At 67.6% G+C, this 14966-nt stretch overlaps 2 protein-coding genes across 4 annotated transcripts in view; one reads left to right on the top strand and one right to left on the bottom strand.

Moving 5' to 3' along the window:
- The window catches only part of PDE4DIP (phosphodiesterase 4D interacting protein), a 35238-nt gene extending 27318 nt beyond the window's left edge, over positions 1-7920 (bottom strand). For 2 of the 3 annotated variants that reach the window (XM_072869031.1, XM_072869032.1), the window contains exons 1-8: positions 7761-7920; positions 3801-3856; positions 3391-3569; positions 2820-2930; positions 2483-2559; positions 1600-1723; positions 1372-1526; positions 1054-1171 (exon numbers count right to left, since the gene is read on the bottom strand). In XM_072869031.1, coding sequence (XP_072725132.1) covers positions 1054-1171; positions 1372-1526; positions 1600-1723; positions 2483-2559; positions 2820-2930; positions 3391-3569; positions 3801-3856; positions 7761-7780 — 840 coding nt within the window. In that variant the 5' untranslated portion in view covers positions 7781-7920. Of the gene's footprint in view, positions 1-1053; positions 1172-1371; positions 1527-1599; positions 1724-2482; positions 2560-2819; positions 2961-3390; positions 3570-3800; positions 3857-7760 lie in introns of those variants that run through there. The other variant, XM_072869033.1, reaches the window with a different exon arrangement.
- Positions 7921-10910: 2990 nt separating this feature from the next.
- PHGDH (phosphoglycerate dehydrogenase) lies at positions 10911-14776 on the top strand. The gene is made up of 12 exons (XM_072866971.1): positions 10911-11175; positions 11454-11605; positions 11781-11846; positions 11928-11982; positions 12071-12169; positions 12283-12415; positions 12500-12648; positions 12857-13009; positions 13137-13269; positions 13624-13751; positions 13966-14194; positions 14480-14776. The coding sequence occupies exons 1-12, from the start codon at positions 11038-11040 to the stop codon at positions 14632-14634; spliced, it is 1590 nt and encodes a 529-aa protein (XP_072723072.1). The 5' UTR covers positions 10911-11037; the 3' UTR covers positions 14635-14776.
- The last annotated feature ends 190 nt before the right edge of the window (positions 14777-14966 follow it).

The raw sequence follows: 14966 nt of genomic DNA, 5'->3' as shown, positions 1-14966 counted from the left end.
TCCCCGGGGCTGCCCCTCACCCCGGGCTGCCCCCCCGCCCCGCAGGCCCCGCCGCTCCGCCTCCCCCCGCCGCCGCCGAGGATGCTCCTGCCACGGCGGCGCCCGGCTTGTGGCTCAGATTTCAAGATGGCGGCGGACGACAGCCCCCCACGCGTGCGCGGCGGCCGCAGCGCCTGCCGGGACTTGTAGTCGCCACACCCGGAAGTTGCGCATGCGCAGTGGCTGCCCGCGGCCCGCCCCTGCGCACACGTGGGGCTGGCACAGCGCGGTGCCGGGGACAGCGACGGCGACAGCGACAGTGACCGTGACAGCGACACAGGGCCAGTGCCGGGGGCCCAGCCCCAGTGCCAGTGCCCAGCCCCAGTGTTAGCGCCCCCCACTAGTCCCTGTCCCCAGTGCCAGCGTCGGGCCCAGTGCCAGGTCCCCACCCCAGTGCTAGTGCCACGCTGCAGTCCCAATGCCAGTGCCAATGCCCAGCCCCAGCAGGCAGCACCAAGTGGGCATGTCCCCACAGCACAAGACTACCAGCACCCATGCACCACTACCTGCACGGTGTCCCATGCCACCCAGTGGGCACACACCAGGGTCCCCCGGCGGGACCACCACGTGGGCAGCTTATGCACTGACGGCCCATGGCTGCTGGGGACAGCGCTGTGCCACCAAGACACAGCATGGCCAGAGCCGTGTGGCTGCCAGGAACATGCTGCTCTGATCCCTCGCAGTCCCGAAATCCCACCTGGCACTGTGCCGGGCTGCCAGGGGTATTTTAAGACCCAGGATTTAAATAGCAGGTGGGCGCAGGCGGCACCAACACCCGCAGAAGGACTGCATAGGCCGGTGGCCTCTCTTCCAACACCACGCACCAGGGCCTCCCAGCCCCCTGCGCCCCCAGCACCACAGCACAGAGGTGCAGACGCCTGATGCTGCCGGGCTGGATGTGGCACAGCCCTGGCCACAGAAGGGTACAGGGGTGACAACTGCCAGCCAAGCCCTGGGTGGGCGCGCTCCTCCCCAGGGTGCTGGGCTGGGGTCCCCCCACACCTGCACACCCACCTGCCCCCCCGCAGCCGGGGGCTCCTCCAGGCGCTGCTGCAGGTTGTGCTTCTCAGCCGCCAGCATCTCCACAAGCCGTTTGCTGGCGGCCAGTTCTTGGGTCAGCTCTTCGATCCTCCTGCGAGGGGGGGAAGGGTGGGGGACGCTCAGCAGGGTCCTGTGCCCCACAGCCCAGCTCTCTCCCTTAAAGTGACACCTCTACCCCCCTGGATGCCCACAGCCCCCCAGCCCTGCACAGCAGCAGCCCCTTGGTGGTCCCCAAGGACCAGCACAGGGCACAGGCTGGCAGCACAGAGGGGACGGGTCCTGGGCACCCACCTCTGGGCCATAGCGCTGCAGCCGTCATCGCTCCTGCCCTCCTCCTTCGTCCGCACTGCTTCCTTCAGTTTCCCTGTCAGTTCCTGGCACCGCTCCGCCTCGGCTCTGGCCAGCGCTGTGGCCTGCTCGGCCTCACTCCTTGCCAGCCTGGCCTCCTGCATGGCAGTGGGGTGAGCCCCCAGGCACCGGCCCCTGGACCCCCCCCACCCCCACTGCCCCTGGGCTCACCTCCTGCAGGAGTTGGATCTTGTTCTCCAGGAGCTCGTAGACGTGCTCCGACTCCCGCTGCCGCTCCTCATACTGCTGCCGGAGCTCTGCCTGGCTGCGGGTTGTCTGGTTCTCTGCAGCCACCCTGCCAGGCACAGCACGGCATGGCATGGCATGGCATGGCACGGCATAGCATGGCACAGCATGGCATGGTACAGCACAGTATAGCACAGCACAATATGGCACAGCATGCTACGGCATGGCATGGCACAGTATGGCCCAGCATGGCATGGCACAGCATGGCATGGCTTGGCAGGGTACAGCATGGCATGCCACGGCATGGCCTCCCTTTGCAAAAGCCCCCACCCCAAACCGGCTGGGCTGGTGCCCATACCACTCTGGGTGCCCCCAGCCCAGCTCCCCCCATGCCGTGGGTGCTGTTTCTGCAGGACCCCTAGGCAAGGCGTACTGTAACCTCTGAGCGCCGCTGCCCTGGGGACACAGCTCCTCCAGCAGCACCGTGCCATGCTCAGGCTCTGAACCACCAAAGCAGTCCCCGCATGCTCCTGAAACCAGGGGCTCCCCAGCTGCTGTGCCCCCAGCCCCCCGCCCAGCAGTGCCCTGCTGCGGGACACCGGCGCCACGGCCCCCGGGCACAGTGCTGCTGTCCCCCGCCAAGCAGGTGCTGCCCTTTATTTTTGGCTGGTGCCAGGGCTGTAAGAGGAGCCCCGCAGGTGCCCGGCCCCATTGCAAACACCTCCAGCCCCATTGCAAAACGCTCCGCTGCCCACTGCGGGCAGGGTGCAGGCAGACAACCCCCGTCCCCCGTGCCCACGCAAGCACCGCAGACAGCGCGTGGGTGCCACATTTGCCCGGGGCGAGGGGCTTGGCCGGCCCCACTCACCATGTGTTGTCCAGGGCTTGCTGCTTCTCCTGCAGCTCCCGCTTCAGGCTCTCCACCTCCACCTTCAGCTCAATGTTCTGCAGGGCGGGAGGCAGGCGGGTCGGATGCCCCCACGCGTGCCCGGACCTGGGGACGCCCTCCCTGACCCTCTCCCCGCTCCCGTCAAAGGCAGCAAGGGGCAAACTCCGGCACAGCGGCTCCCCCAGCCCCAGTGCCGTGCCCGATGCCCTCCCCGGCACCCCCCCCGGCTGCGCTCCCCCGGCCCCATCTCCTCCTGGCAAAGGGGGACATCGGGAGGGAAACCCCCATCGGGCACCCGTCCCCCACGGGTGCTCACCCGCCGGTAGACATCGTCTCGGCTGCCCTCGCCCTTCTGCTGGACACGCTCCTCCAGAAAGTAGATGCGCAGCTTGAGGCTGAAATTCTCCTTCTTGAGGTCGTTGAGGTGCTGGGAGAGCGTGCGGTACCCGTTAGCCATGGCCGGCGCTCCATGGGGGGGGCATCCCGGCACCCCTCACATGGCGCCGCTGGGGACACGGCCCGGGGTCCCTGCCCGCCCGCAGCTCCTGCTGCCGTCCCCGCCGTGGCCCCTTTCCTTTTTTTTTTTCACCTCCCAGAGCTATTTGAGGAATCGCCGGAGCAGGGACGGCGGGGACGGGCGGGTGGTGAAACCCGAGCCCCGGCGGCCCCCGCGCGTCTCAGCCAGGAGGGCGGCGAGGGGGAGCGCGGCGCCGGGGGGGGCTGAGCCCCCTCTCTCCATCCCACCGCTGCCTGCCCTGCATCTCCCTCCTGCCCTTCGCACGCCGGTGGTGCACCCAGGGGATCCGGCACATATCCTGCAAGCACCTGGGGGTGCTGTGGGGGGTCCTGGCAGTGCCATGAGGGGTCCCGGCACCCCACGGTCTCACCTGCTCGAAGTCCCGCAGGGTCTGCGTCTGGGCGAGGGGACCCATCTCCAGGTCCCGGAGGAGACACGTCTGCACCAAGGGGCCAGGCTGGGGCTGAGCACCCGGGGGGCCATGGGACCCCCCTGGCTCGGCCGGCGCGGGGTCATCTTCACCCTCACCCCACGGCCCTTCTTGGGAAGCTGGGAGGGAGCGAGGGTGAGCGGCAGTCAGACGAGCAAAGTGGCTGCTCCACACTCCAGCTGCCCCCAGGATGTCACCAGGAGGGACACTGGGATGCCTTGGGGCCCAGCAAGCCCCTGGCCGTTCCCAGGGGCGATCACACTGCCGGGGCGCTGAGCACCGGCACATCACCCTTGTCGGGGCATGGGGCCGGGGCATGCGGGTACAGGGGGGCTCTTGGGGTGTCTTACCCGCCATGCGGCTGGCTCCGGGGAGCACGGCTGGCCTGTCACCACTGCAGGGGTCCCTGCAGAGAGGAGTACGCAGTCGTGTCACGCAAGGCATCGGGCGTCTAGCCCCTAGGGCCCCCATGCACCACCCAGCTGCTGTGCCAGAGGGGCCAGGGAGGGCAGTGGGGGATTTTACCAAAGCCTCTGCACGGGGGCTGCTGTGTCTCCCCCACCCCAGGGGGGTCACGGGTGGCTGGTGTGGCACTGGGGGGGCGTATGGTGGGGTGAGCTCCCGACATCAAGCGGTCACTCAAAAGCCTGCCTGGGGTAGGGAGTGAACTCCAGGCAAGGAAAACCCCCTGTACATCCGTGGGGGTGCATGGGGGGGGGGTGCACCCCTGTGCGTGCATGTACAGGGGCACACGGGCATCTGTGCACACATGGGAGGCATCTGCTCTAAGTGCAAAGACACGAGGCCCTGGGGGCCAGGCAGATGGCGGTGCCCCCTTAGGAGCACTTTAGCCCCATTAGCAGCCCTGGCAGGGCCACCTGAGCCCCCCCCGCAGCAGCCCCCTGCGGTGCCAGGGAGGGGGTCTGGGTGCTGGCACCAAGCAGGGGCTGCCTAAGGCAGGGCTGGCCCCGGCCACTCTCCGAGGGGCCCCCTGCCTCCATGCTATCACAGCTCACCAGCTGCCCGCTGCAGCCACAATCAGGTTTATTTTCAGCAGAGAAGCGTGAGTCATTTCATGATTTAAAAGAAAGAAAAAAAACAACAACCCACAAATAAAAAAAAAACAGATTGTTTTCCTTAAAAAAAAAAAGTCACAGTATTTATTTTCTAATCCCAGCGTGACAGCTTTTCGGTGGGGTCCCACGAGCAGGGTGGTGGGCACTCGTCCCCAGTGCCACTATGGGCACAGTGCCCTGCCCACGCGCATGATGCTGAGCCCCAGCGGCCAGGCAGGGCCAGCAGGTCCCTACAGCACATGCCATGGCAGGGGCACTGGGACCGTGCTCCCTGAGCTGGGGACACCACACCGGCACCTCACGGGCAGGGGACACAGCACTGTCAGCCTGGGAGGGAGCAGGGGGAGGCAGCCATGGGGTGTCACAGCTCCTGCACCACCAACCCACCACGAGGGGAAACTGAGGCATGATGGCTTTAAATGCACCAGCTCTGGCCAGGCATGGCCCTGCACCCTGCCAGGCACCATAACAGGCACGACAGCCAGAGGCACACTACCCAGAGGCACGGCACCCAGGGGCACGGTACCCAGGGGCATAGTACATGGAGGCACAGCATCCGGAGGCACAGCATCCAGAGGCACAGTACCCAGAGGCACAGTACCCAGAGGCATGACATCCAAGGCAGCACAACACCCAGAAGTACAATACCCAAAGGCATGACACCTGAGGAGACCCAATACTCAGAGGCACAATATGCAAAAGGCATGATCTCTGGAGGCATGACACCCCAGCAGGACAGAGGCCCAGGAGGCATGACACCCAGAGGTGTGATACCCAGAGGCAAAATATCCGAGGAGCCACAATACCCAGACTCAAGATGCACAAGGATGCATAATACTCAAGGAAGCACAGTACCCAGTGGCACGATATCCCAAGGCATGATATCACAGGAGGCAAAATACCCGAAGAGGCACGATACCCACTGACACGACATCCAAAGAGGCACAACACCCAGAAGCATAATACCCGGAGACACAACAACCAAGGAGGCATGACAGCCAAACTCCTCATACCTGAGGAGGTGTGATACCCAGAGGCACAATACCCAGGGAGACACAGTCCAATACCCAAGGAGGTGTGATACCTGGGGGTGCGACACCCGAGGAGGTGCAATACCAGAGGAAGCACAACACCCGAGGAGATGTAATGCCCAGAGGGGTGATACCCAGGCAGGAGTGTGGCTCCAGTGCCATGGGGGCTCCTTGGGGCCACCCACAGGCAGGGCCAGCCTGGCGCTGTGGCTGGCCGTAGGCTCTGGGGTGAGCGAGCGGAGGACCTGCTTTCCTGCAGCCCAGCTGCCCGGCCAGCACCCCCCAACACCAGGACTGGGAGCCCCGTGCCAGGCCATGGGGACACTGGGCCAGCAGGAGTCCCAGGCTCTGCCACAGCCATGGGGGCTCCCCCCTTCCCGTCCATGTGCCCAACACTGGGAATTTGTTTGCTGCAAAGGGAAGGCTGCCGCGGTGCTGCCAGAGGACAAGAGCCCTTTCATGGGGCGTGGAGCAGAGCCACCAGCACAGTGTGGAGCTGGACTGGGGCACAGCCCCACGGCTCCCCACCCACCAGGCAGCACTTCCCACCCCTGATGTACCTTCAAGCCCTGGCACGAGGGGTGCCACGCGGCCCTGACTCAGAGCACCCACTGACTCACAGCATCTCCATGGCATCACACCAGGGCCACCGCAGATGCTTGCCGGCACCGGCACCTCCAGGGTGCAGCCAGGGAGAGGGGAAAGCGCAGGGGTGGCTGCCAGGGCCATGGCACGTGGACTGCGTGAGGGTGGCCACTGCCCCACAGGAAAGCATCCCCAAAGCACCCGGCACCGCTCAGCGCACCGATGGCAACTCACCTCCTCCTGCTGCTGGATCACCTCCCGCAAACAGACAGATGGACACAGGGATAGACGGAGTGATGGACAGCAGCCCCCAGCCCTGTGCTCAGCCACAGCCACTCCGGGTGGCAGTGACTGTCTCCGGGCTGGCAGAAGGGCCGTGGCAAGGGCCGGGCAAGACCAGGGCGAGCGTGGTGGCTCAGTGCCGGGGCCAGGATGCCGAGCGTGGCACAGCCCAGCTCCCTGCTGACTCGTCGGCACAAATGTTTCAGCAGGGTCTGAGTACCTCCACAGGGGAGGTGGAGCCGGGGACAGCCAGCCACGACCGTGACAGCCGCCTGTGCGCCTGGGCATGGGTGCACGGCACACAGCACGGCCACCCGCTGCCTGCCCGCACACAGGGCACGGCAACAAGGTCTCCATTGAGCATGGCAGGACGGGGGGAGCTGGGGGCTGGCGTTACCCACACTCCTTGGCGAGGACGGCTCCCGGCGCTGTACCGCACGCGTGGCAGCCGGCACGGCTCCCGGGGCCCGGCAGCCCTGGCCAGGTGCCAGGACAAACGGTCTGGCCGGTGGCTCAGGCTGGAATTGGAGATGGGCAGAGCCAGGGGAAGAGAGGGGAGGATGCAAACGGGGCTGGGGAGATGGGGCAAGCCAAGCTCCCCATGCCGGCACCCCAAATCACAGCCCTTCCTGCAGGGCCAGCCTTGGCCCACTGCCTCCCAGCAAACCCCACCTGCCCGGCGCCCTGAGGAGAGCCCAGTGCTGCTGCCGGTGCCAGCCCAGCCCCGCAGGACCCTACAGCCCCTGCCCGCTCGCTTGGCACAGGACATGCTGCCCTGGCACCCCCGGGTCCTCACAGCACAGGGCAGCGAGCACCCGTGTGCCCCCAGTGCTGGACGAGGGGCTCCTGTTCCCTTCCCGCCCACCGGCAGCTCCCCCAAGCCCTTTGCCTGGATGCGTGGCAGCACTCCCGGGCTTGCCCTGCACAGGGCCCAGCGAGCCACAGCCCAGCTGGAAGCGGGGTGTCCCACAGCCGGGCCGGCAGCACCAACCCGCGGGACGGCAGCAGCAGGCAGGGGACACCCACGACCCAAGGGGGATGGGGTTGGGGACAGGCAGTGTCCGCCCCCACACAGCCCCGAGGGAGCACACCCGCATCCCGGCCGCATCTCGGCCGCATCTCGGCCGCATCCCGGCCACATCGGTGCCGGTTGGTACCTGGGCCTCAACCTGCCGCGGCATCACCGCAGCCCAGCGTGGGCACACGCAGCCCCCACGGGCGTCCTGGGCACAGGCAGCCCCCACGCGTGCCCAGGGCACACGGACATCCCGACCCGCATCACCCACGGACACACGCACCCACGGATGGCGCACGCACGCACGGACACGCTCCTCACCTCCGCCGCGGGGCTCGCATCCTGCCCCGGGCCGGGCACCGCTGCACCGCGCCCGGCAGCACCGGGCCGGGCACCGGCGGCACCGGGCGGCACCGGGCCGAGCCGGCGGGTCTCCGCGGGAGCTGCCGGGCCGCCCCAGCGTGCGCCTGGGAGGCGGCTCTGCGGCACCGGCCGGCTCCGCCCGCCGCTGCATCCCCTCCTCCTCCTTCTCCTCCTCCTCCTCCTCCCTGCCTCCATCCTTCATCCATCCCTGCTTCCCTCCATCCTTCCTTCCCTCCCTCCATCCTTCCCTCTGACCATCCTTCCTTTCCCGCTCCATCCCTCCCTCCATCCCCTCCCTGCTGCCTCCCTCTGCCCCCCTGGATCCCTCTCTCCATCCCCTCCTTCATCTCCCCAGTCCCCCCGCCCAGCAGCCAGCCTGCCCCGACTGACACAGCCACCCCTCGCCCCAACCCTCCACTCCCCCCAGTCCCTCTGGGCTGAACCCCAGTCCTTCCGCATCCTTCAGTCCCCAGGCACCATCCCTGATCCCTCCCTGACCCCCCTAATCCTTCCCCCAATTTCCCAGTCACCCCAAAAGACCCCCATTTAGCCAAGATCCCCCATGGCACTCCCAACCATCCATCCTGACACCCCAGTTACCCCCAGTTCTCCTTGTCATCCCTGACCACCCTGGTCTTCCTTGGATGCCTCCATCCCAACCTGCCACTCCCTATTCCCCTTGTCACCCCCAGAGCCCCATGAGGCCCCCGGGTACCCTTCCAGCCCCACAACACCCTCACTTGCTCTCTAATCTTCCACGACTTCCCAGTCCAGTGGGACACGACTGTCACCCTCAATCCCCCTTGACCCCACCATCACCCCAACCCCCCTTTAACACCCACCACCCCAACCTAATGCCCCCACTCTCCCTCACCCTTGCCTCTCCTTTGCCACCCCTATCCTGACCCTAACAACCCCAGTCCCCTTTGACCCCCTAATTCCTTTCCCTGCTTGATACCCCAGTCCCAGTGCTGCCCCTGCCCTCTCCCCCAGCCCCAGCACCTCTGCAGGGACCACCCCCACCAACATTCTCCTCCATCCTGCACCCATGGCCCCTTGGCCAGCCATCTCCTGTGGCCCCCCATACCTGCCACCAAGCAGAGCCCATCCAGGACCCTGGCGTTAATGGGGTCAGCAGCAGGTTGCCGTGTCCCCATAACCCCCAGACTCCATCCCGGTGGTTCATCGGCCACCACAGCCCATGTCCCCGGGGCACCCATCCCCCTGGCCCTGCCTGCTTTGGGGGTCCCACCAGCCCGAGGGGCCCTTCCTCGGGACGCAGGCAGGGACCAGATTCAAGTCTCTCTGGCTGGCTCCCTTGGAGGGCCAGGAGAGGGGGGCCATGCCTGCTGGCACCGCCACCCCGCCAGCACCCCCTGCATCCCAGCAGGCCCCCGCGAGGGACGGGGTGCCGGGGTGCCGGGGTGCCGGGGGGCTGTGCCTCCAGCGCCGCTGCCCAGGAGAGGGCACCAGCCGGCCGGGAAAAGCCGGCAAATATGATGCGGCAGCGGTGGCTTGGCCACGCGTGGCCTCTGCACAAGCGGGCTGCAGGCGCGGCGTGGGAGAGGGGCCACGCAGACGTACGGAGGCGTTGGGCAAACCCAGGCCCAGGCAAACCTTGGGGAGCAGGGCACCGAGACGCCGGGTCGGCGGGCGACTTGAGCAAGGTCTTAATGGTTAACAGAGACCAGGGCTGGCGGCGAGGCCGTGCCAAGGGCTGGTGGGGCTGCGCGGCTGCAGCCCAGCCACGGCACGTCCCGCAGCGTGGGTGCCCCCCGCCCATGCCACGCGCGAGGCTGTAGAGAGGGAGCCCTGTCCCTGTCCCCGGGTCACACAGCCCCGCCGAGGGGCCATTTCGGGACCGCACTCAGAATTTCTCCAGCCACTGCCCTTGACCTCGTCTCTTGCCCTGTGTTGGCTGCCCTGGACTTTCCCCGCTCTGGCGTCACAGTTGTTCCCTGGCTGTGGCTGCCGTGTACGTAGCACCGGGGTATAGGTAGTGCCAGGGTGTACATAGCACCGGGGTGTACGTACGTAGCACAGGGCTGTCACACTTCGGCGGTGCTGGCCCATCACTTGGGCTCTGCTGGGCTTAACAGCCTCTGGGGCCACCCCAGGTCTCACACGGGGCAGTCTGGTCCAGCCCTGCTGCGTGGGGCGCACACAGCCTGGGAAAGAGCTCAGTCCTGTCAGGGCCCGGCTTGGGAGTGCCGTGTCCCTGCTGCCCACCCGCAGTGCATGGAAAGTGGCAGGCAAGGAAGGACCAGATCCTGGCTCCCCCCTGGGCAGGACCCGAGGTCTGTCTGGTCCAGCTGTGCTGTGAAGTTTTGTCCCCATGAGCAAGGGGATGTCCTCCATCCCTCGCCATGCCTCATACTGGGCTGTGCCCAGCCCCATGGGGTCCCTGCGCCATCCCCTCTTGAGGGCCAGCACTTTCCCCCACGAGGTCACTGGACACATCCACGTGGCTCTTGCCTCACGGAGGGCATTTGCTGGGCGGCTCCTGTGCACCCCACTTCATTGGGAGCCAGTGGCCAGGGTTGGCCCCGTGCTCCCGGCCCCTTATCGGGGGCATTGCTCAATGGCAGATGCAATGCCAGGGGCGGGCAGGGGCCACGGCACTGCCTCACCTCTGGGCAGTGGGGCCTGGGGAACCCCTATTCCTCGGCAAGCTGGGGGGATGTGGCCGGGCTTGCCATGGGCTGGGGGCTGGGCCGCTCCCCGGCCGGCGGCAGCCCCAGCTTTGCGGGCAGCCACCCGCACCACTGTGGCTGCCACCACCATTCCCCTCCTGCCTCGCTGTGCCGTCATGTGCGGGGCAGGGAAACTGAGGCACGGCCGCGGTGCGCGGGGGTGGGGACACGCTGTCCCCCGCTCCCCTCGGCCTCGTGGCTCCCCGGCCCGGAGGCAGCGGGGTCCTGCCGGGGTCCCTTGCGGAGTCCTGCCGGGGCACCCCCTTGCTCTGGGGCTGCTGGGGGGCCCGCCACAGCCCTGGCCCCGCTCCCCTCCGCCTCCCCCCTCCCTCCGGGGGCGGAGGGGCCCGGGCAGGCTGGGGCGGGGAGGGGAAGGGAAGGAGGTGGGATTATGGAGACGGGACCCAATGAGCCCGAAAAACGTGCCCCGCTCGCAGCCCTTTTAGCGCGGCGGGCGGGCGGCAGCAGCCTCCCGGCGGCCTGCGGAGAGAGCCGGCACCCCCGTCCCGTCCCGTCCCGTCCCGTCCCGTCCCGTCCCCGCCATGGCGCTGGGGAAGCTGCAGAAGGTGCTGATCAGCGACAGCCTGGACCCCTGCTGCCGGGAGATCCTGCAGGCCGGCGGCCTCCGGGTGCAGGAGAAGCCCGGACTGAGCAAGGAGGAGCTGCTGCGGGAGATCCGGGTGAGCGCGGCGCGGCCGGGCTGCACCCACGGGTGGGCGGGGGCGTGGGTGGGCGCAGCTGCGGTCCGGCTGTCCCGGGTGGCAGCGGACCCCCCTCGCCCAGCGGCGCCGGTCCCCGCCTCCCGTCTGATGCAAGAGCCCGGCCGGTTTCGCACGGCGGATCCCAGCCCCCGGCAGCGGTTGTCCCCACTGTGCCACCCCCCTGGGACCACCCCGGGACCGCCAGCCCCGGCCCCGGTCCCGGCCCCGGTCCCACCTGCGGTGTCTGTCCCCCCCAGGACTGCGATGGGCTCATCGTCCGCTCGGCCACCAAAGTCACGGCCGATGTGCTGGAGGCGGCGGAGAGGCTGCAGGTGGTGGGCAGAGCGGGCACCGGCGTGGACAACGTCGACGTGGAGGCGGCCACCAGGAAGGGTGTCCTGGTCATGAAGTAAGAGCAGGACCACGGGGACATCCCTGCCTGCGCTCCTGGGGAGACAGGGGAGGCTTCAGCAGGGTGCCCCCTCCCCACCCATGGCACCGCCCTGCGTGTCTCCATCCTCACGGGGTGCAGACCCCCATCAGCCCGGGGGTGACACACCAGTGACACCACTCTCCATCCCCAGCACACCCACTGGGAACAGCCTCAGCGCCGCCGAGCTCACCTGTGGGATGATCCTGTGCTTGGCCAGGTGAGTGCAGGGCAGGACGGAGGGATGGACGCGCGTCCCACGGCCCCCTGCCCCCGCGCTGACTGCAGCCTCCCCTTTCAGGCAGATCCCGCAGGCAGCTGCCTCCATGAAGGAGGGCAAGTGGGACCGTAAGAAGGTAGGAGGTGGGCGCAGTGCCCCGAGCAGGATGGGGCGGCAGGTGCCCCTGTGGGGTGCACTCCCTCACTCTCCGCTTTGCACCCTAGTACATGGGCATGGAGCTGAACGGGAAGACGCTGGGCGTGCTGGGGCTGGGGCGCATCGGCAGGGAGGTGGCCACCCGCATGCAGGCTTTTGGCATGAAGGTAAGGAGCCAGGGCAGGGAGGACCGAGGGGGAGCAATGGGGATCATGGACCCCGCTGGCCTGGCCGTGAGCACCATGCCAGGCTGCAGGAGCGAGTGCCCACTCTGCCTCAGACCATAGGCTATGACCCCATCATCACCCCCGAAGCCTCGGCCGCCTTTGGTGTGGAGCAGCTGCCGCTGGAACAGATCTGGCCCTGCTGCGACTTCATCACGGTGCACACGCCGCTGCTGCCCTCCACCATGGGTACAGGGTGGGCACCAGCGTGGGGGGGATTTGGGGGGAGCCAGTGCAGCCCCCCACCGCTCACGGCGCTCCCCCCCTCCGCAGGGCTCCTGAACGACAGCACCTTCGCCAAGTGCCGCCGTGGTGTGCAGGTGGTGAACTGTGCCCGCGGCGGCATTGTGGACGAGGGTGCGCTGCTGCGAGCACTGCAGTCAGGACAGTGTGGTGGGGCCGCCCTCGATGTCTTCACGCAGGTGAGTGGGGTTGCGGGGACGCCCTGAGCTTGGCTGCAGCTCAGCATCACCTTAACTCTGCCCAAGCCGGGCCAGGGCAGCCCAGAAAACCCCACAGAGCCGGGGACAGCCCTCCCCAGCTCCTTGCAAAGGAAGAGGGTGTAAATGCCCCCCCTGGGCTCCCAGGTGGGTGTCAGGGGCTGACAGCAGGATGGGGCTGTGTCGGCAGGAGCCCCCAAAGGACCGTGACCTGGTGAACCACCCCAACGTCATCTGCTGCCCGCATCTGGGCGCCAGCACACAGGAGGCGCAGAGCCGCTGCGGCAAGGAGATCGCCATGCAGATCGTGGACATGGCAATGGGGAAGGGGCTGGCTGGCATAGTGAGTCCCTCCGCCGGGCACCTGACCTCTGTGCCTCAGTTCCCTGTCTGTAAAGCATGGGTGCATTGGGAGTGACCCTGTGTGCTTGCTGGCAGGTTCGTATTGCATGTCCTGCTCTTCCTCGCAGGTCAACGGGCAGGCTCTCAGCAAGGCTTTCGCACCCCAGACCAAGCCCTGGATTGCCCTGGCCAGGGCCCTGGGCACAGTGCTACGCATGGTGGGCAAGCAAGCACAGGGCAGCATGCAGGTCTGCACCCTAGGTGAGCCGGGCAGGCTGCACCCCATGCGTGGGCACAGGGACTCCGATGGGTGGGCAGCACACAGGGGCGCATGGAGACCCACCGGGCTGGGCAGATGGGAGGACGGATGGGTGCACGGCCAGGTGGAGTGGTGGACAGGAGGGTGGTTGGATGGTTGGGGGGGAGGATGGAGGACGGGGGTGTGGGGGTACAGATGGGTATACGGATGGGTGCATGGATGGGAGGGAGGATGGGAGTAGGGATGGGTGTATGGATGGGTGGGTGGAAGGACCAGCCCCAGGCTCGCTGCTCCAGCGTGGGGTTGACCTCTCTGCTGCCGGCCCATCCACCCCCTGCCTCCTCCCTGCACCCCAGGGACACCCCTGCGGGAGGCCGGAAGCTACCTGACACCCGCCGTGGCCGCGGGCATGCTGGCTGGAGGGCCACAGAAGGAGGTGACCCTGGTGAATGCCCTGCTGCTGGCCCAGGAGGCTGGGCTGAAGGTGCGTGGACACCCGGGGCTCCACATGTCAGCCTAGTGCACCCAGCCCCCATCCTTCCCTGCCAAGCAGCATGAGCCCAGGGTCGCCCCGTGGGGCTGCTAATGCACCTCTCAGGCTAGGGGGGCATCCCCTGGCGTGGCCTCTGAGCACATCCCTTCCCCACGCCCTGCCACGTGCAGGACCTGGGTGCTGAGTGGCCACATCTCTCCGGCAGGTCACAACCACCCATGGCGACATGGCCCCCGAGCCTGAAGGCAGCGCCGGTTTGCTGCAGGTGGTCCTGCAGGGCACCCCGCACCGGGCAACGGGCACGGTGCAGGGCAGCACCCCGGTGCTGCAGGAGCTCAGTGGGGCCACCTTCAAGCAGCCTGCCCCGCTGGCCGGCCCTGTCCTCATCTACAGAGCCAAAGCCTCTGAGCCCAGTGCGCTGTCCATGCTCACCGGTGAGCTCCCCACGTCACCCCCAAGCAAGGGGAGCAGCCTGGGGGGACCCCACATCCGCCCTGGAGCCGAGCCCCAGCAGGGAGGGGGCAGATGTTGCATGGAGAGACAGGGATGGGGGGGCTTGGGCAGAGGGTCGGGTGCTTGGAGCAAAGGACTTGGGGTGGGGGAAAGAAATGGCATCGTGGACCTTTTGAGGGGTGTTGGGGCAGGCAGAGCCTTGCTACCTGCCGGGTGCTGGGGCGGTGGGGCAGCCTACAGCCCCTAACCCCTCTCCTCCTCTCCAGGGCTGCTGGGGAAGGCGGGGGTCCAGCTCCAGTCCTACCACAGCTCTGGCGCGGTGGCGGGGGAGCAGTGGAGCGTCGTGGGGCTTTCGGCTCCCCTGTCTGACCTTAGTGAGCTGAAGCCACGTGTCACGGAGGTCTTCCAACTCCACCTGTAGCCCCCAACTGCCGGCAAGGACTCTCTCCACAGCTGCAGCACCTGGACCACCCCCCCTAGCCAGGGGAGCATCGCACCCAGCTGCCCCTGGCCCCCACGCTGGGCTTGGGGTGGCCCCGTGCTCAATAAAGGGTCCAGGAGGAGAGAGCATGTGATGCCTTTTCTGTGCGGTCCCTTGTCCCTGACCCCAAAGCTCCTGCAGGCTCGGTCTCTCCTGCCCCCAGCCCAGCGCCTCCTGCCCACCTGGCCCCGCTGCTGTTTGCTCGAGGGTGTAAAGGTCTCCACAGCTGCTGCAGCCCCGCCGAGGTCCTGTCCGGCCATGGTCCCATGCCA

The sequence above is a fragment of the Ciconia boyciana genome, chromosome 7 (genome assembly GCF_034638445.1).
Source record: "Ciconia boyciana chromosome 7, ASM3463844v1, whole genome shotgun sequence".
Lineage (NCBI taxonomy): Eukaryota > Metazoa > Chordata > Aves > Ciconiiformes > Ciconiidae > Ciconia > Ciconia boyciana.
The sequence above is the reverse complement of the archived record's forward strand: the minus strand, read 5'-3'. Positions and strand labels throughout refer to the sequence as shown.